General features: G+C 64.4%; 11 protein-coding genes across 11 annotated transcripts; 6 read left to right on the top strand and 5 right to left on the bottom strand.

The window, feature by feature from the left end:
• Positions 1–472: 472 nt before the first annotated feature.
• Positions 473–3,939, top strand: JCM10292_002303 (uncharacterized protein; the record flags this gene model as incomplete). Its single annotated transcript, XM_076647809.1, has 4 exons — positions 473–1,357; positions 1,447–3,142; positions 3,202–3,822; positions 3,890–3,939. The coding sequence occupies 4 exons, from the start codon at positions 473–475 to the stop codon at positions 3,937–3,939; spliced, it is 3,252 nt and encodes a 1,083-aa protein (XP_076506631.1).
• Positions 3,940–4,374: 435 nt separating this feature from the next.
• Positions 4,375–9,077, bottom strand: JCM10292_002302 (uncharacterized protein; the record flags this gene model as incomplete). The annotated part of the gene is made up of 7 exons (XM_076647808.1): positions 4,375–4,807; positions 4,891–5,203; positions 5,266–6,875; positions 6,931–7,092; positions 7,154–8,610; positions 8,692–8,836; positions 8,914–9,077. 7 exons carry the CDS (start codon positions 9,075–9,077, stop codon positions 4,375–4,377), a joined length of 4,284 nt encoding a protein of 1,427 aa, XP_076506630.1.
• Positions 9,078–9,451: 374 nt separating this feature from the next.
• Positions 9,452–10,330, bottom strand: JCM10292_002301 (uncharacterized protein; the record flags this gene model as incomplete). The annotated part of the gene is made up of 2 exons (XM_076647807.1): positions 9,452–9,856; positions 9,911–10,330. 2 exons carry the CDS (start codon positions 10,328–10,330, stop codon positions 9,452–9,454), a joined length of 825 nt encoding a protein of 274 aa, XP_076506629.1.
• Positions 10,331–10,727: 397 nt separating this feature from the next.
• On the top strand, positions 10,728–13,400 carry JCM10292_002300 (RNA exonuclease; the record flags this gene model as incomplete). The annotated part of the gene is made up of 11 exons (XM_076647806.1): positions 10,728–10,964; positions 11,025–11,090; positions 11,144–11,209; positions 11,279–11,564; positions 11,655–11,881; positions 11,941–12,056; positions 12,121–12,259; positions 12,339–12,552; positions 12,634–12,794; positions 12,857–12,938; positions 12,997–13,400. The coding sequence occupies 11 exons, from the start codon at positions 10,728–10,730 to the stop codon at positions 13,398–13,400; spliced, it is 1,998 nt and encodes a 665-aa protein (XP_076506628.1).
• Positions 13,401–13,744: 344 nt separating this feature from the next.
• On the top strand, positions 13,745–14,511 carry JCM10292_002299 (GFA family protein; the record flags this gene model as incomplete). The annotated part of the gene is made up of 4 exons (XM_076647805.1): positions 13,745–13,912; positions 13,985–14,075; positions 14,142–14,372; positions 14,438–14,511. 4 exons carry the CDS (start codon positions 13,745–13,747, stop codon positions 14,509–14,511), a joined length of 564 nt encoding a protein of 187 aa, XP_076506627.1.
• Positions 14,512–14,798: 287 nt separating this feature from the next.
• On the bottom strand, positions 14,799–15,707 carry JCM10292_002298 (uncharacterized protein; the record flags this gene model as incomplete). Its single annotated transcript, XM_076647804.1, has 3 exons — positions 14,799–15,245; positions 15,306–15,328; positions 15,425–15,707. 3 exons carry the CDS (start codon positions 15,705–15,707, stop codon positions 14,799–14,801), a joined length of 753 nt encoding a protein of 250 aa, XP_076506626.1.
• A 282-nt stretch (positions 15,708–15,989) lies between these two features.
• SWS2 (mitochondrial 37S ribosomal protein uS13m SWS2) lies at positions 15,990–16,744 on the bottom strand (the record flags this gene model as incomplete). Its single annotated transcript, XM_076647803.1, has 2 exons — positions 15,990–16,083; positions 16,185–16,744. The coding sequence occupies 2 exons, from the start codon at positions 16,742–16,744 to the stop codon at positions 15,990–15,992; spliced, it is 654 nt and encodes a 217-aa protein (XP_076506625.1).
• Positions 16,745–17,179: 435 nt separating this feature from the next.
• LCP5 (small subunit rRNA maturation protein LCP5) lies at positions 17,180–18,486 on the top strand (the record flags this gene model as incomplete). The annotated part of the gene is made up of 4 exons (XM_076647802.1): positions 17,180–17,331; positions 17,391–17,692; positions 17,759–17,908; positions 17,972–18,486. The coding sequence occupies 4 exons, from the start codon at positions 17,180–17,182 to the stop codon at positions 18,484–18,486; spliced, it is 1,119 nt and encodes a 372-aa protein (XP_076506624.1).
• Positions 18,487–18,650: 164 nt separating this feature from the next.
• Positions 18,651–22,476, bottom strand: NOP4 (mRNA-binding ribosome biosynthesis protein NOP4; the record flags this gene model as incomplete). The annotated part of the gene is made up of 8 exons (XM_076647801.1): positions 18,651–18,938; positions 18,999–19,078; positions 19,153–19,893; positions 19,953–20,305; positions 20,362–21,026; positions 21,087–21,262; positions 21,319–22,178; positions 22,244–22,476. The coding sequence occupies 8 exons, from the start codon at positions 22,474–22,476 to the stop codon at positions 18,651–18,653; spliced, it is 3,396 nt and encodes a 1,131-aa protein (XP_076506623.1).
• A 1,008-nt stretch (positions 22,477–23,484) lies between these two features.
• Positions 23,485–25,360, top strand: JCM10292_002294 (alpha/beta fold hydrolase; the record flags this gene model as incomplete). Its single annotated transcript, XM_076647800.1, has 7 exons — positions 23,485–23,609; positions 23,684–24,069; positions 24,141–24,208; positions 24,270–24,326; positions 24,391–24,544; positions 24,607–24,961; positions 25,024–25,360. The coding sequence occupies 7 exons, from the start codon at positions 23,485–23,487 to the stop codon at positions 25,358–25,360; spliced, it is 1,482 nt and encodes a 493-aa protein (XP_076506622.1).
• A 252-nt stretch (positions 25,361–25,612) lies between these two features.
• JCM10292_002293 (serine hydrolase domain-containing protein) lies at positions 25,613–27,178 on the top strand (the record flags this gene model as incomplete). Its single annotated transcript, XM_076647799.1, has 5 exons — positions 25,613–25,828; positions 25,892–26,161; positions 26,247–26,314; positions 26,403–26,627; positions 26,686–27,178. The coding sequence occupies 5 exons, from the start codon at positions 25,613–25,615 to the stop codon at positions 27,176–27,178; spliced, it is 1,272 nt and encodes a 423-aa protein (XP_076506621.1).
• Between the last annotated feature and the right edge of the window lie 22 nt (positions 27,179–27,200).

The raw sequence follows: 27,200 nt of genomic DNA, 5'->3' as shown, positions 1-27,200 counted from the left end.
ACACACGGGTTGGCCTGTATCCGATCTCGCTGCGCCGTGAGAGCAGCTCGAGACCGGTCAGCGTTAATCCAGGCGATGAGGACGAGCAGCTCACCGCACAGACAACGGGAAGCGCCGAGACTTGCTGGACCCAAGTCGAGAAATGTACAAGAGTGTCTCTGACAGTCCCAAGCAGGCGCAAGTGCGAGTGAGAGCGAGAGAGCGGCGATGACCTCGCTCCTCTTTCCGACTCGATCGTCTCGACTCGGCCGCTCCCGTCGACGCGCACAGACGAGGCTAGGGTGGCGTAGAGAGCACTGGAGAGTACGCTTTGAGCTCGCTAGACTGCGTCCGCACCCGCCCGCGCTCCCGCTCGCCTGCTCCAACCAGCTCGCGGCACTTCCGCACGCGCAACCGATTCGCTCTTTTTGCGCTCAATAGGAACCGCGGAGGACGGATCGGTCGAGCTCAAGTAGCTCTGTCAAAGCCACTCATGGCCCCTCCATACCCGCCGACTCCGCTCGCAGCTCCCGCGCTCGCATATCGGCACAGCCTCAGCGACTTCCACGCGGGTCCGGCGCCTCTACAAGCGGATCCGCAGCTGCAGCGAGCAGGCACACTCGCGCACCAGCCATACGCTCAGCCTCCGTCGCCCGCACCGCCCTTTCAGCACCACAACTCGGACGGGACGCACCCGTACCGCGCGAGTACCAGCTACAGAGGCGCGCAGCGGGATGGGCTCATTCCCATGCAAGAGTCGATCCGCCTCCACCGCGAGCGCACACTGCGACAGGCCGACGAGGATGCGCGGGCGAGCGCGGGGGCTGGACAGCAGGGCGACCGAGGCTTCGGCGGTGCAGGTGCGGATGGTGGTCGGTGGGGTTACCGCAAGCTCACCAAGAGCAGGCCGACGCATCCGACGCACCACGCTTCTGTCCCCCCTGCGGCGGCGCCTGGAGGCTCGTCCTACCCGCCGCTCCCGCCTTCAGGCACGGCGCCCGCCGCACAGCCCGCCTATCCTGCCGCTCAGCCTCGTCCGCCGCACGCCTCGTCGTACCCTCCCCCTGCGCAGCAACAATCCTCGAGGCTTCGGCCAACAGGACCCTACCCAACGCACCCATCCTCCTCGCCTTACCCGCCTATCTCGCCCTCGTTCGCTTCGTCGCCTTCGCCCGCCAGCTCTCCCTCCTTTCCGCCTCCTCGCCATCCTTCTCAGCCACCCTTTCCCTCACCGCCAATACAGCCCACACCATACGGTGGGTATGCGCCTGCTCCTCCGCCGGGCGCGACCCACGCTGTCGCACGTAGCGTACTGCCGTCGTCCGCTGCTCCTGTTGCCGGACCCAGCAGGCCGCACAACGATCCCGAGCTCGAAGCTGTGCGTCGGCCGTCCTTCGTATACCTCGCACCTCCCGCTATCTCGAGAAGCGTGATGTTGACCCTGGCGCCCGCACCCGGCCAACGCAGGTCCAGCGCGCCAGCCGCGAAGCCCTCGCGGCCGAGCAAGCGCACCTCGCCTCTCTGCGCGAGCAAGAACAGCGCCTCGTCCGCCTCACGCTCGAGCAGTCGACCGCGTCGGCCGCGCTCGAGCAGCTGCGCGCGACGGCGCTCGCGCGCGAGCGCGCCGCGGCCGAGGAGCGCGCGCTGCGCGAGGCCGTGCTCAGCTCGCAGAGCGACGAGGCGCGCAAACGTCGCGAGGAGGTGCGGAGGCGCATCGCCGAGGAGGAGCAGGTGCAGAAGGCGCTGAGGGAGAACGAGCGCGTGAACGAGGCGGCGGCGAGGGGGAAGGGAAAGGGCAAGGCGGTGCCCCGGGCACCTTTCGGGCGAGATGAGGAGGAGGACGAGGTCGACTGGCGCGAAAGGGAGGCGCTCGAGTTGGCGATGCAGCTCAGCCTGCAGGACGAGGAGAAACGCAGGTGGTACGGCGACGCGCACCACGCCGGACCCGCTGCCTCGTCCAGCCAGGCTGTCGAGCCAGAACGCGCTGTTCCTGCCGCTGCGACTGGCTCACCAGCCGGGCCTTCTGAAGTCGCTGCCCTCTTCCCCTCTTCCGCCTCCGACGACCTCGCCTATCTGGACGACGCTCCTCCGCCCGCGTACGAGTACCCAGCGCACGCGCGCGAGTGCGACGAACCCGGCGACGTCATCTTCGGCCCAAGCCATCCTCTGCCAGACATCGCTGCCGCAGCGCCGAGCATCGCTGCCCCGGCACCACCGACGGGCGCGGCACCGCCTCGCCCGCCTCGTCCTGCTTCTTTCGCCTACACGCAGCCTTCGTACCCTTCCTTCGCACCCTATGGGGCCGACGAGTCGGACGGAACGGCTTCCTCCTCTACCAGTCTATCGGAGGCGCCAAGCGTGTCGCGGAGCTCGTCGGGCTGCCCATCCGTCGTCGCCTCGGCGGGCTCCTTCGAAGACGCCGTGCCGCCGCTACAGTCGCTCCAGCTGCCTGAATCGTCGCTCACGCTCGACGAGCAGGAGCTGACGCCCACCGTTGAGGACCCCTTTGCCGACTCGCATGCCGTCTCGACCGAGGCCGGCTCCGTAGTTGACTCGGCACGCTCGTCCTCACCTTCCTCATCTGCGCCAGAGCCCGCTAGGAGCGAACAGCACGATCTGTTCGCGGCGGTCCTGGCGCGCAGGGCGGCACAGCGGCTCGAGGAGTTGGGCGTCTCCGCGCCTGCTGCGGTTGCATCGGTCGAGGAAGCGGCACCCGTCTCGACCGAACAGGAGGTCACCCTCATCGAGCCGAGAGGGCTGTCGCGTCCATCGCCTCCGCCACGCACGACGTCTGCACCGCCCACGTCTGCTGCTCCGCCGTCGCTTCTCTTGGCCCCCGCGTCAGCGGCACCAACCGCTTCCGCCTCCGCCCCGTCCACTCCCGCCGTACCCTCGCCCTCGTCCTTTCGTAACGACCCCTCCCACGGCGGGCTCGTCGAGGACCTCTTCTCGAACCCGGCCTACGCAGACGAAGCGGTACTGCGCGACGTCCGGTGGGGCTTCGACGAGTCCGCGCAGGGCCGGCGCTTCCCGCTCGCACACGAGGGCAACTTCCCTCGCGGAGCGCAGCTGTCGGCGATCGAGGTTGACCGAGGCGCGAGGCCGTTCAGGACGTTTGCGGTCGAGGCGAGGACGTGGAAGGGATTGCTGGTTTACCTCATGTGTGCGTTCCTGCCCTCGAATGCGACCAGACGCCTACAACTGACCTTGTCACGGATGAAGGGCACGGCAACTCGCGCTTCGAGGCAGCGCCGCACGACCTGCAGTCGGACAAATCGAGCCGGGGTCTGCAAGTTGAGATTCGGCTCGACTTTCACCGCGCTGGCGCAGCGAGCTCGTCTTCCGGCGTGTCCATCCGCCCTCCGCGCGTGCGTGTCTCGCTCACGCTCCTCCCTCCCGACCCAAATGCGCCCGCGCGGCTCGATCCCTCCTTCACGCTCGCGACGACGCCTTCTCTCGAGCCGGTCAACCCCTCAGTCCAGCTCGTGCTCTCTGCGCGCCCGTTCCTCCCGATCCCGCTCTCGGCGCTCGCGCAGCTCCTCTCGCTCGCGCACACAGCATCGAGGCAGCAGCGCCGCCTGTCGCGCCAGACGGCCGTCGGGACGAGTCAGGTGCTCGTCTCGCCGCTCGACCCGCGGCTTGTGCTTGCGCGCGCGGTCGACCTCTTTCGCAGGCTCAACGGCGAGGAGGTCCGGCGCGAGGACGAGGAGGACGAGGAGGCGGACCAGGGGGACGAGGTTGGCCTGATCGACCGCATGAAGGGGCGCTTGCGCTTTGGTCGGAGGAAGCCGAGGCTCATTGTTGGCGGGACAGGCGAAGTGCAGGGAGGGGACTTGCCTGAAGGTGCGCCGGTTCTGCTCCGCCTCGAGCGTTGAGCGCTCAACTAACTTTTAGATGGCGTTGGATCCAGGCGCTATGCTCATCACGCCTTTCTCCCTCGATGACCCGCACAGCGACTAAATTAGCGTTGTTGTCTTCCTGACCTGTCGTATTTGCGACCACGCGCATTTGTCGTGCCTTTCACCACACGCGACACGTTGCTACGCTCTAATCACGGCTTGCCTCGTCGTTTGCGCGTCGTGCTTGCCGCTCTTCTCTTCCACACGCTCACCGTTGCTTGCGTATCCCTCGCTACTGTCATGAAAGCATACGCTTCGGCCACTCTTTGCCATTGCGTTGCATACCGTAAGTTCCGGTTGTCCTGCAATCCGAACCGCCGTTTGCCATCTGATCATTCGCCTCGAGCCCGAGACTGTGAGTCATGGCGCAGAGTAGCGGCGCGAGGCAGCGAATGCGGGGGCCAGAAAAGCGGAAGAAGGCCCAGTGATCGGGCTGCAACGACTGGATGAATTGAGAACAACACGGGGACACGGTCTCTACACAAAAGGAGACGTTTCACGCATGTGGCGTCTCGTCGCCCTCGGTCGGATAGTCGATGTCCGTGGCTTCGTAGTCACCCTCTCCTTCTGCTCCCTCCTCTTCCTCCTCTTCCTCCAGGATCGCTTCGCCAAGGGCAGGCTGCGCCTGGTACGACGGTTCCTCCTCCTCGTACACGGACGTCGCGGCCGTCGAGACATTGCTGCGCAGGCTTGAAGTGGTCGAGGAGCCGGCGTCGTGCGTTTCGGGCGCCTCGAGGTCATATGCCGCTTCAATCTGACGCGTCGCGTCGACGATCCACGGGTGGCTCATGAGCTCTTCGGCCGTCGGGCGCTGCTCTGGGTCGATGTTGAGGCATGCCTTGAGGAAGTCGATGCCGAGCGGCGACAGCTGACTCGGATCGGGAAGAGGCGGGTGCTGAACGGCGATGCCGATGTGGAACATGATGGCCCTGTAGCGTACGAACCGTTATCAGGGAGGGGTTCGAGAATCGTGGCACGGAAAATCGGGTTCAAAGTCGGAAGCGCCACTTACCACTCGTTGTCGAGGTTGGACCAGGGTCTGCGGCCAGTCGCACACTCGAGGATGACGCAGCCAACCGCCCAAACGTCCATGGCGCCCATACGGCCGCGACGTTCGCCCTTGACCGTCTCCGGCGAAAGATACATCGGCGTACCCGTCAGCGAGTTCGCGTCGGCGGGACCTGCACCAGCGGGATCGAGAGCGGCCGGCTTGGACGACGACGCCATGCGCGAACGCGTTGCAAGCGTCTTCTGGTTCTTGGCGAGAACCTTGGCCGCGCCGAAGTCGACGTACTTGAGTGTACCGTTGCCGTCGAGGAGGATGTCTGCGCGTGACGTGGTCAGCGTCTGTCGCGGAGCAGGGCTCACGAGGGGCAAGTGGGCTCACTGTCGGGCTTGATGTCGCGGTGGACGACGTTCTGCGAGTGGAGGTAGAGGAGGCCCGACAGCATCTGCAGCGCGTAGATCTGGATGATGATCTCGTCCTCGATGCGGCCGTGCTCGAGCAGGTTGGCGAGCGAACCGCCGGGGCAGTATTCCTCGAAGATGAACACCTTGTCGCGGTGGACCTCGACGCCGAAGTACTGCACGATGTTGTCGTGCCGCAGCATCTCCATGACCTTCATCTCGTCGCGGATCGTCTTGACAAGGTTGGGCGCCGACTGGAGGTCCTGGAACCGGATCTCCTTGACGGCGAGCTCCTCGCCCGAGTCGAGGTTGACGGCGAGGTAGACATTGCCGAACGTGCCGCCGCCGATGAACTTGCCCTGCTGCCAGCGAAGCGAGATATTGCTGAGACTCGACGACGCGAGGAACGCGAGTGAGCGGTCTTCGGCCAGGTTGTGGTCGAGCACGCGGCCGACGACGCGATTGCCCGATTCTACGCTGCTGCGCGACTCCTCGAGCGCCTTGAGAGCCTCCATACGTTGCTCCCACGCCATTTGAAGCGAGCCGACGCTCGACTCGTCCTCGTCGTCGCCCTTTCGTCGCCCTGCGCGAAGTGCCGCAAGACGGGCGGCGAGCTGCTCCTTCGTAGCAAGGCGCGCCGCATCGATGCGGTCTTGCTCCTTCTTGGCTTCGTAGCTCGAGCGCGCGCCGAGGATGTCGAAGTGCGAGATGAGGAGCGTCATGCAGCTCGCAACCTTTGAGCGCAGCAGCGCAAACTCGTCCTCGGTGAATTTGAGGATGTTGTCGTTGCGCGTCATGCCGAGTGCAAACTCGAGGGCAGCGACGGCCCATTTGAATGTGCGCGGGTCGGTCGGGACACAGTCGTCGCAGATGAAGGCGATCCACTTGATCGAGAGCTTCATCAACGTGACGAGGAAGCGACTGCGGAGTGCCGGCTCGAGGTATCGCAAACTACGCTGGCCGAGATCGGCCGTGAAGGTAAAGTAGTTGCCGAGGAGCTCCTGCCCCTGGCCGTCGGCGCGGAGTGTGACCTGCCGCACACGCTCGAAAGAGTTGAGGACCGTCTCGGCAAGGCGGTACACTGCACGGCCGATCTTGCGCGTCTCGCGGTTGACGCTCGCAAGGTGCGCCTTCTGCTCGACAATGACGTTGCGGCGGAAGGCCGGGAAGAGGTCGACGAAGGTCTGCTTGGACCGCGCGAGGCGTTGCGCCGGCCCGTCCGAGATAACACGGACGCGCTTCTCGCGCAGGTCAAAGTCGACCCTGCTGCCGAGCTCGAGGTTCATGACCTTGCCCTGCCACATGAAGGCCTCACGCGGTGTGAGGAGCAAGACGTAGTGCATCGGGTGGTCGGGCGATTCAGGCGCGTCGCCCTGGGTGTCGTTGCTGAAACACCGGACGAGGATCTGGCGAACGAGGTCTGGGTGCTCGTGCAGCGAAGGGTCGCCGATGATGTATGTACCCTCGCCCTCGTAGATGCCGGTGTAGATCATGAAGTGATCCGACTCGACGAGCGCCTCGACAAATGCGCGGAGGTGAATGTTGTCGAGCGAGTACTCGGCCGAGTTCTCGAAGCGGAGAAGCATGCTCCTGCGGGACGGCGTGGTTAGTCTCGCCCCAGCCAGTGAGGCAGCGGAGGACGCACCTGCCGAAGCGCAGCAGTTTCCGGTGTCGTGCGCGAACGTTGTCGAGCGTCTGGCTAAACCACCTGGAGGCCTCCTGAACCGTCATGTCGCGCGTCTCCAGCACTTGCAGCTGAGTCTCGAAGTAGCTCATGATGCGCGCCAGGAGACGGTGCGTAAGGGTGCTGCAAAATGAGGTGTCAGTGGCATGACACTCCCTAATGCTGTGAAGGGGCGAAGGCACACCTGAAATGCTCGCCGACAAGGAGGTCGCCACCGTCGATCTCCTCGGTGACGGTCGAGAGAAAGCCCCACTCGTTCTCGACAATCTCGGTCTCCTTGAAGTAGATGGCCTTGCTCGGGCTCTTGAGCTTCCAATGGAGCAGCTTGAAGAAGAAGCGCAGCGTCGCGAGGAGCGTCTCCTCGTACCCCTCGACGCGCTCGGGAAGCTGCCACCCGGCGTCGGCGTCGGGCATGGCGAGCTCGGTGTACTGCCGCTTGATCTGGCACGCGACTTCGAGGCCCTTGCGAAGGTCGTTCGTGAGCTGGTCGATCAGAACGACGGTCGGGTCGTGAACGTTGGCGACCGAGTCGAGCGTCGTGCGGAGCGCTTCCTGCGCAAGTCGGGAGGGGAAGATGGCGAGGCGCGAGAGGTCGTCGGTCGGCGGCGGGAGGTTCATGGCGGTGAAGACGGGGTGGAACTCGACGATGGCCGACTTGGCCGAGTCGACGAGCGAATACAGGTCGGTGAGGATGCGCTTCTCGAACGTCTTGGTGAGCGAGTCTTCGCGGACCATCACCGCGACGAAGCCGCGGTCCGTGCCGGGCGGACCAGCCGCCCCAGCCGCCGTCGCCCCTGAGGGCGGGTCCGGGTGCGCCCCGCCGTTCTGCGCGTCGCCGGAGACAGCGCCATGGGCAGCGCCCTCGTGCTCCGTCCCCGTCGTCGTCGACAGCTTCTCCCACTCGCCGCCGGTCCACTTGCGCAAGATTCCGACCGTCACCTTAAGCTGTCGCGTGACTGACTGCCACGTGCGGAGCGCGTCGAGGCGGCGCACGATGTCGTCGTCGAGGAAGCGCTCCTTCTCGAGCGCGAGCGCGTTGCGCGACGGGTACAGCGTCTCGCACCAGTCGATGCGCTTGAGCAAGCTCGCGACCTGGTCGGCAGCATTGCGCTGCCGCATGACGCAGTCAATCTCGATTCCGCCTTCGTGCTGCTCGAGGTCGGAGACTCGGAACTTTGCGAGCTCGTCGATCACGTCGTCGACTTTGGCGCGCGCCTCCTCGAGGAAGCGCGACTCTTCGTCGGCGGTGCGGCCGCGCACCTTGGCGCGCAGGAGCAGCCAGATGGCGTAGGCGCGTTGTCGACGGCCGGAGCTGAACCCGTTGACAAAGCCGTTCTTGAGGCTCTTGGTGCCCGAGAGCGACGCAGTCGACAGACGTGTCTTCTCTGATTTGAGAACGTTGCCCGAGAGGACATTGTTAAGCATGTGCTGCCACTCGAAGCGGGCCTTGACCTCGGGCGAATCGTCCTCCGACCCGCTCACCTCGGGGTCTTCGTACTCTTCTGGCGGGGGCACAAAGTCGGGTGGGTTGAGCTCGTAGGAGACAGAAGGGCGGCGGTAGGTGGTGGTGAGCGGGCCATTGAGACCTGGTCGTCCTGGATGCTCCTCGTCCTCGCCGTCGCCGTACTCGGGCTCGTCGGGCTGCGCGACCTCGACAGTCAGCTTCAGTTGGTCGTATGAAGCGTACACGCGCTCGCGAAGTGCATAGGAGCCGCGGTTCACCTCGTCCATCCCCCACCCGAGTTCTCCCTCGCCGAGCACGTCGCTGTCCTCGCCGTCGCTGTCTTCGTCGCTATCGAGCCGGCCGAGCCCACGCGAGTAGTACAAGCGGTCCGGGTCGTCTTCTGCATCGTACATCGCCGCGTGGCTGTGTTGGCGAGAAGCGAGGGTCAGTCCGTCATCGGGAGCGAAGCACGGAGCGGCACGCAGCTGCCGGGGACGCACACTGGGCCGCCATCTCCGCCCCTGCTGATGCCGACAAAGGACCGGCTCGAGGCTCTCCGGCGCGAGATCGCGTGCGACGCCTCGACCGATGCCTGCCGCTGCGCCTTGAGGTTGGCCTTTGCGAGCGACGCCTGCGAGGCGGTGGGCGGGGCACGGAGAGGCATCGGGCCCTCAAGCGCTCGCTGTGGCTCTCGCTCGCGCCTGGCTCGGCGAGGGAGCGAAGTTGTCGGTGGACGAGGAGCGATCGGTAGTGTTGCGAAATGATCGAAATTGCCACGCTCAGCCTGACACTCCCGAAAGCAGTCAAGGCTACCGAGTACCATATTGTGAGAGGCACGAGAAGTACTAGAGACCGCACTCGCCCGCTTCCGCCGAAGGTGCTATCGGGCGCGTCCTTACGAATGAGAAACCATGCGCGATGCTCACACCGGCACGACAGACGGTGTGAACGTGGGATTTGACATGTAGCAAACAGTGGAAGACGGCTGCATTGCGCGCCGGATGCACCGCCGTACGCCAGCTCCGTTCGCAGGCTTCTTCACCAGTTCGACTCGCACTGGGTCAGCACGACCCACCTCGGCTCAACCTCAGCGAGCGTGATTCCCTCAATCTTGCGCCGGTCGGGATTGCGCAGCATGCGGCGCGGCGTGGGCTCAGCGGGCGGGTTAGGCGTGAGGCCCGTCACCGAGACGGGGTCGAGCTGGAGCAGGCGGATCAGGCGCAGGAAGCGCGTCTTGGCGTTGCGAGGCACATCGGAGGTAGGTGTCGCAATGCTCAACTCGTCGGGACCCGACTGGCCGCCGCAGTCGGCCTCGAGTGCCGCGGAGGGTGAGACGCAGAGGTAGAAGGCGGAAGCGGGGTCCACATAATCGGCGTCCGAAGGCCTCACCCACAACAAGCTAGCGATCGCCAATCCGAAAGCCGTGACCATGGAGTGCACAAGCTGCGGAAGACAGGCGTCAGGCGTGGAGAAGCATGAGAGGACGATGCTGCGCACCGAGGACCATTCCGAGCCATCAGCAAGTAGGACGAAATTGTCGAGTCCTTCATCGCAACTCTCACACATGTTAGCGGGGCTAAGCGCCTCCCAATCCTGCTTCTGGGAGCACTTGAGATTCTGGCGGAACAGGCAGTCACCGTCAAAAGTACACGCGTGCTCGAAGGCGGTCGCAGCAAGGGACGTCGACGCAATCTCGACTCGCACGAGCTCTTCCTTGACGATCTCCCACACCTCGAGCGGAATGCGCTCGATGGCCGAAGGCGTGTCGGTCCGGAGCGAGCCGTTCTTGAGGCGGAGCTCGACGAGGCTGAAGAAGGGCAGGACGGGCTTGAGGCGCGGCCACGCCGTTGCGGCGTCGACGAGAGTCCACGCGCGGACGGGCAGGCCGTAGAAGACGTGCGTGTGGGCGCGGCACATGGCAGTTCGATGCGGATGAGGGGAAGCAGGTCGGGCGGGACGGGGCTGGGGCCGCGCTTGTCGGTCAGCGAGCTTGCAAAACAGTATGCCCACAGATACGAGCGCAGTGCGCACCGTCCAAGGCGATCAGTTAAGCCAGAGAAGCTCGAGATCACGACCAGACTGATGAAGACGAGAGCAGCGAGAAGATGGCGGGCGAGTCTGAGATGTCGACAGACACGAGCAGAAGAGACTCTGTCGTAGCTCGGCCAGTCAAACGAGGCCCAGAAGGATTGCGAGCGGAAAATGAGGAAGCGGTCCTGGCCAGAGCCGCGACGAAGCTCTCTCGCTCGATTACGTCCTCGCTCTTCGGCTAGGCAAGCTAAAGCGAAGTCAAGTGCACCTGAGGACTCGTGTCATGGCCCCTCCAGCGCAGGGCAAGGTCGCGTCGACTGCGCTCGACCACCCGGCCCCGGTCGCCGTCGCAGACTCGCACACCAAGAAGCGCAAGCTCGCAGACGATGCTGCGCCCTCGTCCGACGCTGTGGAGGAGGCGGCAGTGGGCGAGCAGGATGGCACGGCAGCCGGCAAGGCGCTCTCCAAGCTCGAGAAGGGCAAGGCGAAGAAACGCCGAAAGGAGGAGCAGCGCGCCCTGGTGCATCGGCGGGCTCGCCCGGGAGTGTCCTGAAGTGTACTGACTGCTCGTATGCTGCAGGAGAATCCGCCGAGCTTCTCGTTCGACACTCGCGGTTTCACCGGAGGACGCATGATCCAGGTCAAGGTGCGCCTCCTTCCACTTCACAGCGGTACAGAGCTGACCTTGAGCACCTGCAGGACATCCGGGACTTTGTGCTGCACCTCCTCGCGAACGACAAGGCGCAGCAGTGGCTCTTCGTCAAGGTCTGTCCTTCCTCGACCTCTTCGTCCTGCACCGCCTCGTCCTGACTTTCCCCTTTCCTGGCTCACCAGAACCGCAGCAACGTCCGCCGCGTCGTCTGCGTCATGATCCCCGGTATCTGCACTCCGGACCTCGGCGTCGCGCAACCCGCCGTCTCGACCAACCTCCCCTTTGCTCTCACCCCCGCCCCACCCGACCTCGCCTCGAAGCTCCCCGTCATGCAAGGCCTCTTCTCGCACGCGTGCCCGACCAAGGCACCGGGCGAGAGGAACCGCATGCATAGCGCGTACCAGGCTTTCACGACGTGCCCGCTTACGGGTGCAGAGAAGGACCGCAGGGAGAAGGCGCGCAAGGAACGTGAGTTGCCGATCGCTCTTTCATCTTTCGCTCGTCTCGCCCAGCTGGATGAAAATGACTCTGACTCATCAGTACGGCATACCGTCACAGGCGGCCAACTCCAGCGGACCTCCGACCCTTCCGTCTACCTCCTCAATCGCGAGCAGATGGCCGAGCAAGCCTACCCGACGCCCTCGCCCCTCCCCTCGCCGCTGCCGACTGATCTCAACCCAACTTTCTCTTTCGACGACTGGAAGCGCGCAGACGGATGGGTCGAGGCGCCGTATCAGCCGGAGCGGGAAGGGCCGAAGCGGGTGCTCGGACTCGACTGCGAGATGGTGCGTCTGCTCACTCCTTGACTGCGATGTTGCCCGCTGACGTCTTGCTTGGTGTACAGTGCTTGACGGAGGACGGGTCGGAGCTCACGCGGCTGAGCGTCGTCGACCTCGCAGGCAAGCGCATCTACGACAAGCTCGTCAAGCCCGACAAGCCCATCCTCGACTACCTCACTCGGTCCGTCACGGCTTTTCCCCTCCATCTCGCACGCATAGGCTGATCCGCCGTGTGTCGTCCGCAGCTTTTCGGGTATGACGGAGGAGAAGCTCGAAAGCGTGACGACCAGGCTCGAGGACGTGCAGCGCGACTTGACGCAGCTGCTCGACTACAACACGATCCTGGTCGGGCACTCGCTCGAGTGCGACCTCAAGGTGCTCAAGGTGCGCTCGAGCGCCGGCGCTCGATGCAACTTTGCGCGAAGCTGACAGCATCGATGGGCTGCCATGAACGCGTGCACAGCTCATTCACTCGCGCGTGATCGACACCTCGGTAATTTACCAGCACCCGCGCGGCCCGCCCTTCAAGGCCTCGCTCAAGTGGCTCGCGCAAAAGTGGCTCAAGAAGGAGATCCAGAACCACGTCGCGAACGAGGCAGAGGGCCAGGCGGGTGGGCACGACTCGGAGGAGGATGCGAGGACCGCCGTCGAGCTGGTCAAGCTCAAGATGGAGAAGGGTGCGTTCAGGTTTCCCGCTCGAACCCGTCTGTCCGCTGTTGAAGCGCGCGACTAACTCTTGATCCTTGTTTGGCATACAGGCCCTGGTTTCGGCGAGTTCGTCACGGACCAGGAGACCATCTTCGAGCGCATCGGGCGCGGGCAGGATCCGAAAACCTCGGCTGTCGTCGACCACGGCACGCCTGGCCAGTGGCACGGCGCCAAGGCGACGACTGCGATCGCTTGCTCGAACGATGACGAGGTACGTGCCCTCAGCCGGTGAGTGGCGCCAACGGGCCGCTGACTCTGCTTGGTCCTCTGCAGGTCCTGCAAGGCATGCTCGACTCGGTCGACAAGCACGACTTGACCCTCGCGCGCTTCATGGATCTCTCGCACACGCTGGGCTGTACGTGCTCGTCGCCGCTCGAAATCTGGGCGCGAACTGACCCTTTGCATATTTGCAGGGTCCCAGTCCTCCTCGGCGCCTGCAAAGACCGCCGCGACCTCCGCTGCGACCGCCGCAGGCGATGCCACTCCCGCCGCAAACGGCTCGACTCCCTCCGTCTCCGAGTCTACCGCGCCCGACCCCGAAGTCGTCTCCGCCGCCTTCTCCTCGCTCAACGCCCGCCTCTCCAAGCTGCACGCCTCGCTCCCGCCGCTCACCGCCCTCATCCTCTTCACGGGCCACTCGTCACCCGTCGAGATGTCGCGCCTGAGCGCGAAAAAGGCGCGGTTTGACAAGCTTTGGAAGACGACCAAGCAGAGCGAGATTGCCGACGACGACAAGTGGTACGAGCACGACGACCGCGCGCTCGTCGACGAGGTCGAGCGGTGCAGGTGGGGTTTGAGCTTCTTCTGCGTCAAGTAGCGCCGCCCACAGCAACGCCGTCAATGGCCTTTCGGCATCCTTCCGTTGCTTCCGTCGTGCGAGCTGCTTTGAGAGCACGTCTGCGAGCGCGAGGAGATCCTAAGTTAACCGCGCGAAATCCGGTACGTCACCAGATCATCATGACAAAGTAGAGCCTGGTACTGGAATTCCGCGCAAAAAGGCCGGAGTCGGTGGGTAATCGGTCAGCACGCTGAGACGGGGGCCCAGACGCAATGATCGGCGAACATGGCGATAAAAGCGCCCTCGTCGCTCTCTTCTCTACCGGTACCTTCCCACCACTCTCTGACCCTCCCTTCTCCACCTACGACATTCGCACAATCACCATGCCGTCAGAAAAACACACCGAGCCGGTCCCCTCGGTCGTCGAGGCGGACAAATCCAAGCCCATCTTCCCGCTCTTCACGGACGGCGCGAACGACGGCTTCAGCGGCCGTGGCGAGGACAAGGCGGCGTCTGCGACCTGCCTCTGCGGCGCCGTGCAGATCTCGGTGGTGCGTGCTCCCGTCCTTCGTTCGACGGCTTGCGACCGACTTGCTACTCGCGCTGAACTCCCGTCTTTCCAGCCGACCCAAGGACCTGGATTCAAGGGCACGTTCCTTTGTCACTGCACCGACTGCCGCAAGATCAGCGGTTCGATGTTTGCGACCAACTTCAGTGCGTCTCCCGAGCCCTTCCTCGAGAACGAAAGTCAGAAACTGACGCACTTCGCTCCTGCACCAGCCGTCGCACTCTCCCACCTCAAGTACGTGCGCGGCAAGAGCAGCGTCAAGTCGTACGGCCAGTGCGAGACGATCGGCGCGCCGCGCAACGGACACACGATGACTGAGTACTGGTGCGACCACTGTGGCCGACTCATGTACCGCGTTTCGAGTGGACATCCCGACGTTGCGTTTGTGCGCGTCGGCGCTGTCGACGATCTGGGCTTGCACGAGTCGGTCCTCAAGCCCGACAGTGAGTTTAAGCTTCCAATGTGCAGGACGCGGTCAGGAATCGCTGACTCTTCGTGACTGCCATAGTCGAGCTCTTCACCAAGGATCGCGTTGGATGGCTGCCAGCTTTGCAGGGCGTCAAGCAGCACCCGACGATGTGATACGCCAGATCGTCCGAGTAGTTTGTAGTCAACTCAGCAATTGACCGGCTACCTCGCCATGCAAGGAGAGATCGACGTTTTGCGTGCGCTGCTTTGCTCGTAATGCTCTCGCGCCGTCAAGCGCTCTGGCAGGATTCCGGCGCCCCAAGCCAGCAACACGGATGAGAAGGAGCGGGCTCGCGATTGCGATTCTCCCGTCGCGACGAGCTCTCTTGCGCAACTCTCCTCGAGAGACGAGGCAGCGACGCGGTAGCACAATAGAGTACGGGAACCCGTCATGGCAGCACCTAGGCACAATCCTCCGCGCGAACCCAGAGGTGCCATCCGGGCGTGCCGCAACCGCGCGAAAACGCGCGCGGCCACACCTCCGTCGCCTCGTCTTTGTCGCCACGCTTCTTTGCAGGCATTTTCTTGCGGCTGCGCTCCAAGCGGATCGGTTCGTAGGTGCGGAGGTCGAACAGGCGGAGAAACTGGTGGAACCGCGAGGTTGCACCGAACGGTACGTCGAACGACTCGGGCCAGAGGCGGACGAGGTCGTGTCTGTCCTCCCACGAATTCATCTCGTGGGAAAGCTTGATACAGGCCTCAGGGCCCGTCATGCTGCGCGCGGCAGACGGCTCGAAAGAAAGGCAGGCGAGAGATGCCAACTCAGACTCGGCGCCGCCATCGTTGGGGTTCTGCGCGTGCTCGCTCGCCAGCCGCAGTCGGAAGTGCGCAAGACAAGTCTGGATCATCTATGCGGAGCGTGTGTCAATACTGGCCGTGAGGATGGCCGCTGAGTGGCTTCAACACACCTTCAGGTCGCCGCGGAAGTGACCTGTCATTCCACCCCTGTCAAAGACCAACGTGACACACTCGTCGCAGACCGAGAAATGCTCGATGCCGGCGCGAGGAATGAGAGGCGCGCATGTACATGGGTCGCCACCGCAGTAGTGAAACGAGTCGACGAAGGCGTACTCTTCTTCCTGCGCCGAGTCGGTGGCGAGTTCGCGCAGGACCATCTCCCAGACCTCGTCCGGGACGTCTGCGACCCTCGCCGCGCCCGTCGTCTGCAGCGCGCCCCTCCTCCTCCTCGCCTGGATGAGCTCGATGGCCCGAAGCGCCGGCTCGATCTCGGACCAGGCGCGCGCGGCAAAGATGAGGTCGGCGGCCATTACGCACACGCCGTAGAAGAGGATCGCGTCGGCCGTGCACATGGCGAGGCGCGAGGTGCGAGGAGGACGACGGGGCGAGGGGACCGTGCGGCGGGGAAGCAGACGGGAGACAGGCGAGGGCGCTCAAAGGGGCGTCAGGACCCGTGCGAACGTGCGTCCGCGGTGTGCAGCAAAGTCTGAAGCGCACTCGGAGCGAGAGCGAAAGCAGAAGCCAGCGCGCAGGAGGGACGAAGCGGATGCAGGCACAACGCGTGTACGATTGCTCTCGTGCTCGATGCCATCACCACAGAGGCACTGCTGACGTTGCGATTGCGAAGGGAAAAGCTACCGGAAGAGCGAGGAGAGGGATGGACGGCCCGACGCAGCGTGCAATGTCCGCAGCGAGTCGAGGACGACAGATCGGCTGGGCGAAGCGGACCTGCACAAGGGCGAAACGAGTCAGTGATACGCCTCTCAAGCGAGCCAGCAAGAGATTGCACATCCTTGCGAGCACGGAGAAGGCGGACGAGCGCGACTCACCCCACTGCTCCGACCGCCTGCTGCGCCGCGCTCAGACTCGCAAACCCCCTTCGCTCGATTCGGTTGAGCTTCTTGGCCGTCTTGCCGTTGGTGCGGTTCCGCTGCCCACGCACAGGAAGGCCCATCGCATGCTGCCTGCCGCGGAGCGTCCCGACCGTGCGGTGGTGCGCAATGTCGGCGCGGCGCGCGCGGCGCAGGTCCTCCTCGAGGACGAGGTTCGGGAGCGGGTCGGCCGAGAGCGCGGGCGGGTCGCGCGGGGTCAGATCGGACGGCGACGAGGACGAGGCGGCGGGGGCGGAAGACGAAGAGGCGGAGAGGGAGAAGGGGCGCAGGGGAGTCGAGGGTCGAGGAGCGGCGGCGGGCGCCGAGAGGAGCGCCGAGAGGGCGTTGAGCTGGGGCTCGGTGAGATCCGCGACGCGCATCTGGTCGTGGAACTGGAGGCGCGCCATGATGCGCGCCGAGGTGTGGTGGTTGACACCGTGGAAGGCGAGGAGCGCGATCTGAGGCCACGAGGAGCGGATGAGCGCGGCTCTACACCCAGAAACCGCGCTATACGACATGCAGCAGCAGTGACGAGCCAGGCAGAGCTGTGCGCACCTTGACGAGCTTGCGGTCGGGGAGGGTCGCGCCGAGGAGGTTGACCACTGCGCGGCGACAACGCGTCAGTTGGGCGTGCCACTTTGCGTACCACCGTGATGAGAGGTACTGACTCTTGTCTGGGGATCCACACGCAATCTAGCGCGGTGCAGAGCGAGGAGAGAGACGCGGTGGATGCAGGCGATGAGAGCCGGTGGAGCGAGTGCACACTCGACGTAGCTGGGTCCGGTAAGCGCGGCAGGGCTCGTACGAGGTGTCGCAAGAGTCCCTGATGCGTCCCTGCAGTCTCTCGGGAGCGTCGCGGTCAAGGTGAGGGCGAGGTCGAGCTTGAGCTTGTGAGGCGAAGGTTGGCCCGCGTCTGCTCTCTCGCGCTCCCGCTGGACAGGACAAGCTCAGCGATGGACAACCCCACGAGCACGCAGCCCGCTGCCCAGCCCAGCAAGAACCACCCCGCGAGCGAGCGCGAGCTGGCCACGCTCCGTTCGCTCCTCGCAGACATCCGCTCGGGTGTGCAGGCCGTGAAGGACGCTGCAGACGGCTGGAAGGACAGGTGCGCACTCCCAGCCTCGCTCCACAGCCCGCAGGCGCTCACGTACGCACCCACTGCAGGGCCGACTCGACCTCCGACCTCGACTACTCGTCGGGCATCTCGCTCCTCTCGCTCAAGAACCACGTCCTCGTGTCGTACCTGCAGCACCTCGTCGCCCTCTTCTCCCTCAAGCTCGCCGGCCGCTCCCTCACCGACACCGACGGCCCCGCCGACGTCGTCGCGCACCTCGTAAAGCTTCGCGTCGTCCTCGAGAAGATCGTCCCGCTCGAGCAGCGCCTCAAGTACCAGGTCGAGAAGCTCGTGCGCAAGGCAGACCAGTTCGACGAGGAGGGCGCGCAGAACGAAGAAGACGTTCTCAACGGTGCGTCTTTCGCGTGGTTTGCGCTCAGCCTTTCACCTCGAGGCTTACCTGTACTTGCCCAAACAGACCCGCTCGCGTTCCGCCCGAACCCTGCAAACCTTGTGCTCGATCGCACACAGTCGGAGGAGGAGGACGAGGAGGAGGCCGAGGAGCGTGCAGGCGTGTACCGCCCGCCGCGACTCGCCGCCATGCCCTATGTCGAGGCTCCCGCCAAGGGTACGTGTTGCACGCCGTCAAACTCGAGCTCTTTCAAACCTGACAACCCCGTTCCTCTCGCAGGCAAGCGCACCAAGCGCGACCAGTCGCTTCCGTCGCACCTCATCTCGGACATCTCGCACACGCTCTCTTCCTCGACGCCCTACGCTGAAGCGACGTCGGGTCTGTCGGTCTCGCACGACCCGTCGCTGCAGAGCGGCACGGCGCGGCACCTCAAGCGCCTCGAGCAGTACGAGATGGACCACTTTACGCGCAAGCACATGAGCAAGAAGGAGTCGAAGAAGCGCCGCGCTCAGGAGGAGGAGGTTGCGTTCGGCGGGCTCGGCGCCGGCGCGGGCGGAAAGCGCCGCCTCGGCGGCTTTGGCGCAGAGTTTGACGACCTCCTCGGCGCCGGGCGCGGCGGCGAGCAGCGTCGCGAGAAGGCGTACGACGCGATGCGCGGCATGAAGCGCCCTAAGGTTGCGCGTGGCGGGGAGCGCGACCTCGACTCGAGGGGGACGAGCGGAGTCTCGGGCGATGGTGGGCCGCCCAAGAGGAGCAAGTTTGACAAGGCAGTCAAGCGGTCGAACCGGCGATGAGCGCGTTGCATTGCAAGGCGGTTCATCTTTTGTCTCCTGGCCCCCTGTCTAACGAGAGATTCCTCTGCACTCGCAAGCTCAAGCGGGGCTCACGTGACCGAACCGAAGCGGAGAAAGGAAAAGGAGCCTGCGATGCACGCGAAAGTCGACATGCGGCACCCCGTCTACTTCTTCCCCTTGGCACGCATCTTGCGCTTGCGCCCAATGAGGCTGCCTATCCGCGCGCCCTCCTTGGCCGGGCCTTCCTCGGCTGCGTCGCCGTCCTTCTTGGCCCCCTTGCGCGCGCGCTTGCTTGGCGATGCACCCTCATCGCCGTCGCCGCCGGCCTTGCGCTTGTTGCCGCCCTTCTTGCCCTTCTTGTCGCCCTTCTTGCCGCCCTTCTTCTGCGGCGAAGCAGACTCGTTCTCGGCGTCCGAGCCCTCCTCGTCCTCGCTCTCTTCGCCGCCGCGCTCCTGCAAGGTCGGATCAATCGTGAGCGGTCGTTGTCGCACGGACGGGAGCACGAGACGCACCTTGGCCCGGCGGGCCTTCTCGCGCGCACGCTCTGCCTTTTCGGCGCGGCGCTTGGTCGTCACGGCGTTCTCAATCGAGACTGCAACGGCAGGTGAGCGACGTCAGCCACAGGGACCGCAACAAGAGAGAGACAGGAAGAGAGGAGCAACGCACACTCGATAATCAGGCACTTGCTGCTGCGCCCGCCCTCGCCCGCAGCGGCACGGCCCTGCGCCTCGCGCTTGGCGTCCTTCTCCTGCGCGAGCTTCTCCTCGTCCTCGAGCTCGCGGCGCTTCTCGAGCAGGCGCTTGAGGCGGTCGTCGCGCTCGGTGGGCTTGATCCCCTTGCCGACCTTGCCCTCGCCCTTCTCGACCTGGTCGACGAGCTTGTCGAGCTCCTCGCGCCACCACCCGCGGAACAGGCGATTCACCTCCTTGTTGGCGTTGGCCCACCGCAGAACGCGCAGCGCGTCGGCGTGCGTCCCGAGCTCGAGGAAGCCGTAGCCCTTGGACCGCCCGAGGCCGGTGACGGGATCGACGCGGTCATTCTGGCGCAGAATCTTGGACTGTCGCACCTTGCCGAGCGGGATGCCCTTCTTGCGCTCGACCTTGTTCCACGTCGGCTCCTTGGCGCCGCTCGCGTCGGGAACAAATGTGACGAGCTCCTCCTCTGTGAGCGCCTTCTGCTCGCCCGCCTTGACGGCGCGGTCGAATTCCTTGATGGCGTGGTTCGCGAGGCGCTTGAGCATGCCGTCCGAGACGTACAGCGGAATCTGACGGATCGAGAGACGCGTGCGAGAGATATACAGCGATGGGTTGGACCGCAAGAGACCCTTGCGTGCGTCGAACGATGACTGCCGCGCGTCCATGTCGGCTGCCGAAAGCGTCTTGGCGATCGCCCAGGACGGGAAGATGACTGCAAATAACTGTGATCAGCTGAATGATGGCGTGCTGCAGGACGAGAGAGTAACGCACCACCCTCGCGCATCAGGTACAGGTTGCGCCGGTCAAGCTTGGCACCACCCTTCTTGTCGCGGTCCTCGCGCAATTTGTCGGCGTCGCCCTTCGAGACGGCGGGAACAGCAGCGAGAACGCGGCCATGGAGGGCGAGGCGGGACGCGGTAGACGAGCCAGGGTCGGCCATGAGGAGCGAAGTCTTCTTCGTCGAGGTCTCGCCGAACAAGCCCTCATTGAGCGACTTGGACTCGTTGAGGACAGCTGCCGCATGCTCGCCCTGCCAGAAGCAGACGAAGGCTGTGCCGCGCGAGCGCTTGGTCGTCGGGTCGTAGACGATGCGAGCGTAGCGGACCGGGCCGAACTGCTTGAAGCTGCGCAAGATTGCGTCAGCGCGTGCGCAAGAATTCTACGAACGAGCGAAACGTACAGGTCATAGAGTTCGGCTTCGGTCGCCTCGAAAGAGATGTTGCGGACGAAGAGCGTAGTGCCCTGCTCCTGCTTGGTGCCCTGCTCGTCCTCGTCCTCGTCCTCGTCCTCGTCCTCATCCTGCTGCGCCTTGGCCTTTGAGCCCTCGGGCTCGGGCGACATGTCCGAGTCCTGCTCGAGGTCCTCCGGGACGGGCGACATGTCGCTGTCCTCCTCGTCCTCGTCCTCGTCCGATTCCTCCTCCGAGTCCTCGTCGCTCTCGCCCTCAGACGCGCTGCCGTCCTCCTCGTCCGCAGACGCTGCGGCGTCATCCTCTCCGTCCTGCGTCTTCTTCCACTCGTCCTTGCCGAGCGCCCAGTCAACAGCGACGACTCGGCCCTTCTCGCCTCCGCCGCCCTGGCTCTGCGCCTTCTCCGCCTTCTTCTTCTCGCGTACCTCCTTCTTCTTGCCCTCCTTGCCGCCCTCGCTGGCGATGCGCTCGGCCGCCATGCCCGCGTAGATGCGCGTGCCGTTGACGGCCTTGAGCGCCGCCTCGGCGTGCGAGCGCGTCGTGTAGTAAATAAAGGCGAAACCACGCGCGCGCGAGGTAGCGGCGTTGCGCGGGAGAATGATCGAGTGAAGGGGGCCGAAGCGGGCGAAGGCGGCGCGAAGGTCGGGAACGTCGACCTGCAAGTTCCGAGGTCAGTGACTCCGTTAAGATGCCCCTGTCCGCGAGACTATGCTTACGTCAAATCCGAGGTTGCGGACGAGCAGACGACCGCCACCCTTGGCCTGGCCAAGACGCTGGCAGAGGTCCCACGAGCTCTTGACGGCGGCAGAAACGAGGACGCCACGGAAGACGTGATTGTTCAGCTTGCTCATGAGGTCGTGAGCGTGCCGTGGCGTGTCCATGACGACCAGCGCTGCGATCGCAAGCGGGTCAGCTGGGCGCTGTTGAGCAAGGTAGGAAAGCACGCACCAGCCTGTTCGCCCGAAGCGAGCCTCCATGGGAAGCGGATATTCTCCACCTCGCCAATCTTCCTCGCGCGCTGGCGGATCGCCTTCTTCCAGTCGAGCTCCTTGCCCTTTTTCTCACCATCGTCCTCGCCTTCGGCGGCGGCGCCTTCATCCGCCTCGTCGACCTGCACAGCCGACTCGTCTCCTGCCTCCTTGTCCTCCTCCGCACCTTCGGCCTCGGCGTCGCCTGCGGCATCTGTCCGAGGCTGCACAGGCAACCCCAGGATGACGACGGTGCGCGGGGCATTGTAATCCCACGCCGGCTTCTTCTCCTCGTCGTCGGCTCCGTCGGCGCCCTTCTTCTCCTTCTTGACGCGCTTCTCTCCGCCCTCGGGCTTCTCGCCCTCGCGAAGCTTCTTCTTGGCCCACGACATGCGGATCCCGCCGGATCCGCACACCTCGTCCCAGTTGACGCCCTCGAGGCCAGCCTGGCCCTCGAGCTCGCGAACCGCCGAACGCGGCAGGCCGTCCTTCCCGCCCCACTCGACGAGGCACTGCTCTGCGTCGGAGCGAAGGACGAAACGGACGTAGCCGAAGCCGCGCGAGGCGGCCTTTCCTGTGCGGTCGCGACCCGCCTTGAGCGAGATCATGTTGGCGGAGGAGCCGGCGAAGGCTGGGGCATCGTTGCCGGCGCCGCCCTGCGACGAGGAGACGACGAAGGCGGCACGGACGGGCGCGTAGGACGAGAAGATGAGTGTGAGTTGCGGCGAGGTGAGGGTGGGAGGGAGATGCGAGAGGTAGAGAGTTGTGTGGTGCGCGTTGGGGTCGGCGGAGTCGACTGACTGTTCTGCAGTCTTGGAAGCATCGGCAGAGGCGTCGGCGCTGTCCGCAGAACGGTGAGCATGCAAGCACTCGCCTCATCAGCTGCCTGGAGCTAGAGGACGCACTAGGCCTTGAGCCCCGCCGCGATGAAGCCTTCCTTGGGCTTGAAGGGCTCCTTCTTGGGCCGCTCGTCGCGCTGCCCTCCCCTCCCGCCGCCCCTCCCGCCGCGTCCACCCCTACCGCCTCCTCCTCGTCCCCGTCCTCCTCCCCCTCGCGGCGGACCATCGCTCCGGCTGCGCTTGGCCGGGCTAGGCCCTGCGCTCGAGTCCTGGTCAAAGTATCGCTTGGGTGCAGGCATCTCTGGCTCTGCGAGCGTGCGGCGCGAGACCGGACAGGTCGACGCCGGCAGCTCGGACTCGCGCGAAAGGCGGGGGAGCCGACGACCCGAGCTCGACTTCCTCTCATTCCGTTCGGACAGTCTGATGGGCAGCACGGGCTCTATACGCTGTCCACTGACCCTGCACAGGCGCACGAGGTCGTACCAAGCACTTCGCGACCAGACCCCGACACCTTGTCCTCGTCGCTACGGGAACTATTCTTCCTCTGAGTCTGCTTTCGTGGCTGGCGACAGCCAGGCATTCGCTTGCCGGGACCTCCACCGCGTCCGCAAACCTAGCATCTTCTTGTTAGGCGCTAAGGAAAGGGTGCGGGGCGGGATGAGCGTGCTCAGGGCGTCGCTGCGGCTGGCAGCATCTTCCGCACACCGCAGACGCGCGTTCGTGTCTCTGACTGCGACGGGAAACTCGTCGCTAGATGAGGATCGCCCGTCATCACCTTCGCGTTGGGTTCCCCGTCGTCGAGCCGTGACGGGCGTCGTTGGCTTGCCGCTTTCGGAAGTGGTTTCCTCGACCTGATCGACGTCTCGCTGTCTCGGCTCGGGGGTCCCATGCGCCCTGCATTTCCTGCGCAGGGAGACCGAGCGCTCCAGAGCAGTGTGATCGCTCCCGCCCCACCGACGGCTGCCCCGCCAGGTCATCGCGAGCTCTGCGTTCCTCTCCGGGCGGACGATCCAGGTCTCAGCGTGCATTTGGAGCCGCTGGCGGATCTTTCGAGGGCGCTCATCACGCTCGAGCGTGTCCTCGTGGCCGCTCCTTTCCTCTCTCCCCGGCTGCTCTCGCGCTTTCGTCCTTCGCCCACTGACTCTCGCCCTGCTCCTCCCTCCTCGTCTACGCCCGTTACCTGCCAGGCAGCTCTGCTACGTCTCTCGATCCGACGTTCGTACTGTGCTCGTAGTCGCTTCGCAGCCGCCAACTTCGGCATTGTCGCAAACCGCCTTCCCGACCCTCGCCCCTCGTCCACGGGCAACATGCCTTTCTTGAGTCTCCCCGGCGCTGTGCGCATGCACTACGACGTGCTTGGCAGCCCCAGCGGGAGCCAGACCAACGTCGACCCGACCAAGCCCATCCTCGTCGTCCTGTGCCCCTTCGTCAGGTGAGCGGACCGCCCTGCAGCTTGTCGCTGTCGACCTGCATTGCTGACTGCCTTCTGTCTGATGATCCTTACAGCGTACAAGCTTCGGAGCTTCCGCAACTATCACCCGGCTCACCGCTGCACGACGTCTACCAGATCGTCGCTTTCTCGCCTCGCTCGCACGGCCGCACCACGTCCGACTCAAAACCCCAGCATGACCCGTTCGTGTCGGCGGCCGACCTCGCGTTTGCGTTTGAGGCGCTCCAGCTTCCGCCGAGCCCGCTCTTCGCGCCTGGCAGCATCTGTGGGCGGATCGCCGTCGCGTTCACTATACTCTTCCCGCACCTGGTCACTTCCCTCGCGCTGATCGGCATGGCTGGGCGTGGGGCCAAGGCGTCGAGGGAGGCGTTTCGCACGCTGGACGGGAGCATGTTCAACCCGGAGGAGCCGGAAGACATGCACGAGACGCTCGCCGAGCTCTGTACGTCCTCTCACTCGCTTCATACAATGCGCTGAGTGAATCGGAAAGCTGACGTGACTCATTGCAAACAGGTCACTCGCTCTACAACGAGTACATATCGGTCGACGAGTCAGACAAGTTTCTGAATCTTCTCTTGCGAGTGCGCCACCTTCCTGCAGCGTGAAGCGATTTCAGCCAGTTGACAAAATCCACGATCACAGCGTTACAACCCGCGCAACGTTGTGCACAACTACGAACTCTGCCGCATGTCATACCTAGTGCGTTTTTTTTTTTTTGCCCAGCGAAATCGGAGGACACGGCTGATTTCTCGAGCCTGCGCAGAGCTTCACGGTACCGGAAGCCGCAGTCGCGAGCATCAAGCAGCCTATCCTTCTTCTCCATGGCGATTGCGATCGGTACAACAGCGTGCACGACTTTGCGGAGTGGCAGCAGCTCTTCACGGGCGCTTACGAGGTCGATGCGCACATCATTCCTGGTAGGTCTCTTCCAGATGTGAATGTTCAAGAACCACTCGAGCTGAAGTTACTCTCTTTGCAGACGCGCCGCATCTCTGCTGGATGACGAGTCCGGCCGAAGTCACCTCGCGCCTCTCGTCCTTCCTCTTGCGCCACGCTCCGCCGAGCACGCCCTCATACCACCCGCCGGACTTCCCCGCGGCGTTGCGGCGCGTTGCGCAGCTCACGTCAAACGCCAAAGCGGCGCAGCGCAACCCGCGCTCGGCCGAGAGCTTCTCTTGTCTCTCTGATGAAGACAAGGACGAGGCAGCCGGGGATTTGAGCCGAATGCGCGAGTACGCGGCGGCGTGGCAGTCGAGACCGCTGCTTGAGGGCGCCGAGAGTGTCGAGCCGTGGGAGGAGCAGGCCATGGGTCGCGTTCCGAGACCGAAGTGGCGGTGCGTCTCCTTCCTGCACCCTCCATTTGGTCGACAGAGAACTGAATCGTCGTGTCTCTCAGGTTCTCGCGCCGCTACGACACTCTCGACGAGTCGCCGCGCAGCAGCACAGCGCGCTTCTCGGTCGCCTCGGAAGTCTTCGTCCAGATCGCCTCCGTCGAGCAGTCCGAGAAGGTCAGCGACGCCCTCGACCCTCTCCCAATGTCCATCGTCGAGGTGCAAGTTCTCCCCTCAACCGCGGCGATGCAGGAGAGCGACTCGAGCGACGACGAAGACTCGCTCGGGCACCCGGACCGCAAAGACTCGGGCTTTGTGGACGCCGTCGAGTCGCAGCCCAGTGACATCAAGCCCAGCTACGAGAGCATCACAGAGCCGCTGCTGCGTGTCTCTCTGGCCTGATGCACTGTCTCCCAGCGGCCGGTCCGCTTTTCCTTACCTGTTGCACTACGTTGTCCGCTGTTCTTCACTTTTTGACGCATCCACCTGCACGCCGTACCTTCGTTGTTGTAGTGCATTTCATTGTTGTGTCCCCTTTTTGCAGTCTTGGTCGTATTTTGACCGTTGGCGCCGCCTGTCGGCGCGTTTCGAGAAAGCGGCCGGCGGCCCCACCGGTCCCTCTCTCCCTCGACACACTCGCTGTTGCCGCTCAACATGGCCAAGTTGTCGTCAGAGGGACTCGCAGAGCTCGAGCGCTATGTACACGAGGCGGGCAAGACGCTTCCGGGCGCGTTTGTCGAGGTCGGCACGCCGGACGAAGTGCTGCTGTCGACACGCGCAGGGCGCCTCGACATGCTGGACCCAGACTCTAAGGCGCCTGACGAGCGCACAATCTACTGGTTCGCGTCGACGACCAAGCTCCTCACGTCGGTGCGTCCCGAGAGCTGAATTGCAGAGGTCGACTCGATTCTGACCTTCGTTTTGCCCCGACAGCTCGCCGCTCTCCAGCTCATTGAGCAGGGCGTCCTGTCCCTGTCGACGCCGATGTCCAAGTACTTTCCTCACTTTGCCACCCCGATCCGGATCCTGCGCTCCATCAACGCCGAGACGGGCGAATCCGTCTACGAAGACTCGCACGAGGAAATCACGGTGGCAACGTTGCTGAACCAGACGAGCGGGTTTGGCATGGAGTTCGGCCCGACGGTTCAAGCGTGGAAGAAGTGGAGCAACGTCGGCAACGGCTACACCAATTCGTGCAAGAAGGTGAGCCAGTGCCGGTCAACAGCTTCCTCACGGGCCTTCCTTGCACCTGTTTGCGAATGTCGCGCTCACGCCTTGCGATGCACAGGAGAACCTTTGGCACGTGCCGCCAACTGAAGTTGCGGGCAAGCGCTTCGAATACGGCAACGGCTCCGAGTGAGTCATTGGGCCGATCTCTCTCTCTCTCTCTCTCTCTGCCATTGCGATTGCTTGCAGTGCCGACTTATTCACCCGACGTCTGCAGATGGCTAGGCTTGCTCATCCAGGAAGCGACTGGGCTCGACCTCGACGAGGTCCTGCGCCGCCAAATCTTCGCGCCGCTCAACATGGAGTCGACAACGTTCTACCCCTTTGGCGGCGACAAACTCGACCGCCTCTTTCCGCTGAGATGGCTGCAGCGCAACTCGGACGGCTCGACGGAGTGGCAGCCGTTCGAGGACCAGCTCGACCTTCTCAAGCTGCCCAGAACGTGCGTCCACTTTGCCGCCTCTGCTCAGCCGCTACATCTCTTCTGACCTCATTGACAGTCGTGAAGGAATCGAATACCCGGTCGGCGGTGGCGGGATCTACACCGCTCCGCGGGACTATGGGACCCTCCTTCGTCACCTGCTCAAGTGCCACCTCGCATCGTCACCTTCTGCGCCTCTGAAGCTTTCGGTCGCGTCTATCAACTCGCTCTTCGCGCCGTCACTGCCTGATACGGAGCTCGGCCACTCGGGCTTCCACGGATTCTCGCACAAGTTTGATGCCACGCCCGCCGAGCTCGACTGGTCGACCGGCCTGTGCGTCTTCAACTACTCGAACGAGGCCCAACGGCGTATTTTCTCGGACTACAAGGCGCACGGTCGGTCTACGGGCAGTGCCGGCTGGTCTGGCGCGCCCGGCATTCGCTTCTGGATGGATCCCGTTCGGGAGATCTCCTGCGTCTCGGGCATGAACCTCCTTCCCGGCAGCGACCCCGCTGTTGACGAGTTCAACGACACGGTCGAGAAGCTCCTCTACAAGGCCTTCGTCGAATAGAGCGTATGCGGCAACATGCTCG

Source organism: Rhodotorula paludigena (assembly GCF_050403205.1).
Source record: "Rhodotorula paludigena JCM10292 DNA, Rt_paludigena_JCM10292v1_ctg11, whole genome shotgun sequence".
Classification (NCBI taxonomy): Eukaryota; Fungi; Basidiomycota; class Microbotryomycetes; order Sporidiobolales; family Sporidiobolaceae; genus Rhodotorula; species Rhodotorula paludigena.
Note: the sequence above shows the minus strand (reverse complement) of the source record. Positions and strands in the feature narration are given on the sequence as shown.